We start from the raw sequence: 2,158 nt of genomic DNA on the forward strand, positions 1-2,158 counted from the left end.
ATAACTATAAATATCTTTAAGCTATATTTAACCATTAAATAAATATTAATAAATAGCGAAAATAATAAATAATATAAATATCTACTTACTTGTAAATTTCATAGCAGAATTGTATATCATAATACATTAAAAGTAAAAACAATAAGTACATAAATAAATTAGCAATAAAAGTTAACAAATTGATAATTAATCCAACGATAACAACAAACAAATAAAAAAATAATAACAATAAATAAAAGCAAGCCAAGCAGAGCTTAGTGGATGCTTTAACATAGCTCATGCCACAACGTGCTCCAGACTTATTAACAATGCACGTTCCAACTTGCAAATTACAGCCATTAAAGCTTCAATTTAACAAACTGTAAATCTAAGTGGAAGATCGTCGTCGGTAAAGCGTAATTAAATTAGCCTGAGGCGGCACAGTTGCGGCAGCGGCGGCTGCCTCAGCATTAGCAACAGCAATGGAACTTGGCGAGTACGTCGATTGTACTAGTTCAGTGCTTAGAAGTGAATCTGCTTCGCCAGTTCCACTGTAATCGTATTCAGCATTCGCTGTCAATTGTGGTGCACTGTTACTATTTTGAACTACCTGCGCCGAGCTGGCATAGTCAAGGCTGCCCTCACCCGTGCCTGTGGCACTGTTACTATTATCGGCTGTATCTGCTGCATCGGCTGCATCGGTTTCATAAGTTTCATATTCATAATCATGTTTGCTATTATCATTAGCTTCATCGGTATCGACATCGACATCGACATCGGTATCAGCAGCACTATTATTGCTATCATTGCTATAATTACTGCTGCTATCGGCTGGCGTAGCTGCAACTGCAGTTGGTAATGCAGTTGTTGTTGATGTTGTTGTTGCTTGTGATTGCGATTGTGCTTGTGCTTGTGCAGTTGCAGCATTTACTGCATTTAAAGAGTTATAAATATTGTCAGTAAATTCAATTGATTCAATAGCTATTGGTGTTGCTATTGTTGTTGTTTTTGTTGTGATTGCTGTTGGTGCCGGTGTTGTAGACGTCGTCGTTGTTGTTGTTGTTGTGTGTGCTATTGTAATTGCATTGATTATTGCCTGATACTCATTTATTGTATTTGCGGTCTCATCATTAATTGGGGTTTCCACCGTGGTTGACATTTCACTTTCTGTTGCTATTGCTGTTGCCGTTACTGTCGCTGCTGTCGGCGGTGAATTTGTTGTGATTATTGGTTGCTCTTGCAATTGTTGCATCTGCATTTGCAGCTGATGCATATTGGCCTCTTCATCCTTTTGCTTTTCTGCTTCAATAAGTTTTTCATCTTTGACTACATCCAATTGACCATAGCTATAATTGACGTTTGCATTTGTGCTTACATTTTCATTTTCATTTTCTTTTACTTTTTGGTTTAAATTTGCATTTTCTTTTTTATTTTCATACACATTTTCTGTTTCTTTGGAATTAACTTCATTTTCAATTTCATTTTCACTTTCTTCAGTTTCATCGTAATAATCAGTGTCATCTGAGGCTTCGTTTTTACTATTGCTTGACGGTACGACAGGCTGTCCATTCTTATCAACATACATCACGCCATCCAAACCCATTTTCATGCATTGGAAATGCATTTCAAATAGATCTGTCGTTGCCAATCTCACCACGAAATCCATACACATATTCAGATTATTTCCCTCTACATTTATATTCGACATTTGAACACACATAGCCATTGGTACACCCATCATGACTGGTATACAGAATGGTGATGGGTCCCTCACTGAGATGCCATATTTTGACGATGGTCTCTCGTTTAGGTACACCTCAAGCAATGCTTCTTGCTTGGCTCTGACGAATGTTGTATTTGCACACACTGAAAGGAAATAAATTTGAAATTTATTTAAAAAGAAATATGAATTAAAATTGTATTTTTTTAAAATTAATGTATAAAATAAAACTGAAACATGATATATGAAATGAATACCAAAAATTGATTAAATTGTTTAAACATAACTCAAAGATTTTAATTAACTGTATTGGATTTAAATTGGATTGAATAAATTTTATGGTTATTCAGCTACTTTAAATCTATTTCGAGAAAAATTCAAAACTTATAACTCGTAGGTTTTCTATTCTATTCAAAGTGGCATTGATATTAATATTTAAAAATATTTTTTTTTTTTTTT

The 2,158-nt window shown here is 34.4% G+C and overlaps 1 protein-coding gene across 1 annotated transcript in view; it reads right to left on the reverse strand.

Moving 5' to 3' along the window:
- Window positions 1-367: 367 nt before the first annotated feature.
- LOC119666628 overlaps window positions 368-2,158 on the reverse strand; it is a 21,840-nt gene continuing 20,049 nt past the window's right edge. Inside the window, exons 10-11 of the mRNA XM_038075908.1 lie at window positions 1,419-1,845; window positions 368-1,325 (exon numbers count right to left, since the gene is read on the reverse strand). Coding sequence (XP_037931836.1) covers window positions 368-1,325; window positions 1,419-1,845 — 1,385 coding nt within the window. The remainder of the gene's footprint in view (window positions 1,326-1,418; window positions 1,846-2,158) is intronic.

Source organism: Teleopsis dalmanni, chromosome 1 (genome assembly GCF_002237135.1).
Source record: "Teleopsis dalmanni isolate 2A chromosome 1, ASM223713v2, whole genome shotgun sequence".
Classification (NCBI taxonomy): domain Eukaryota; kingdom Metazoa; phylum Arthropoda; class Insecta; order Diptera; family Diopsidae; genus Teleopsis; species Teleopsis dalmanni.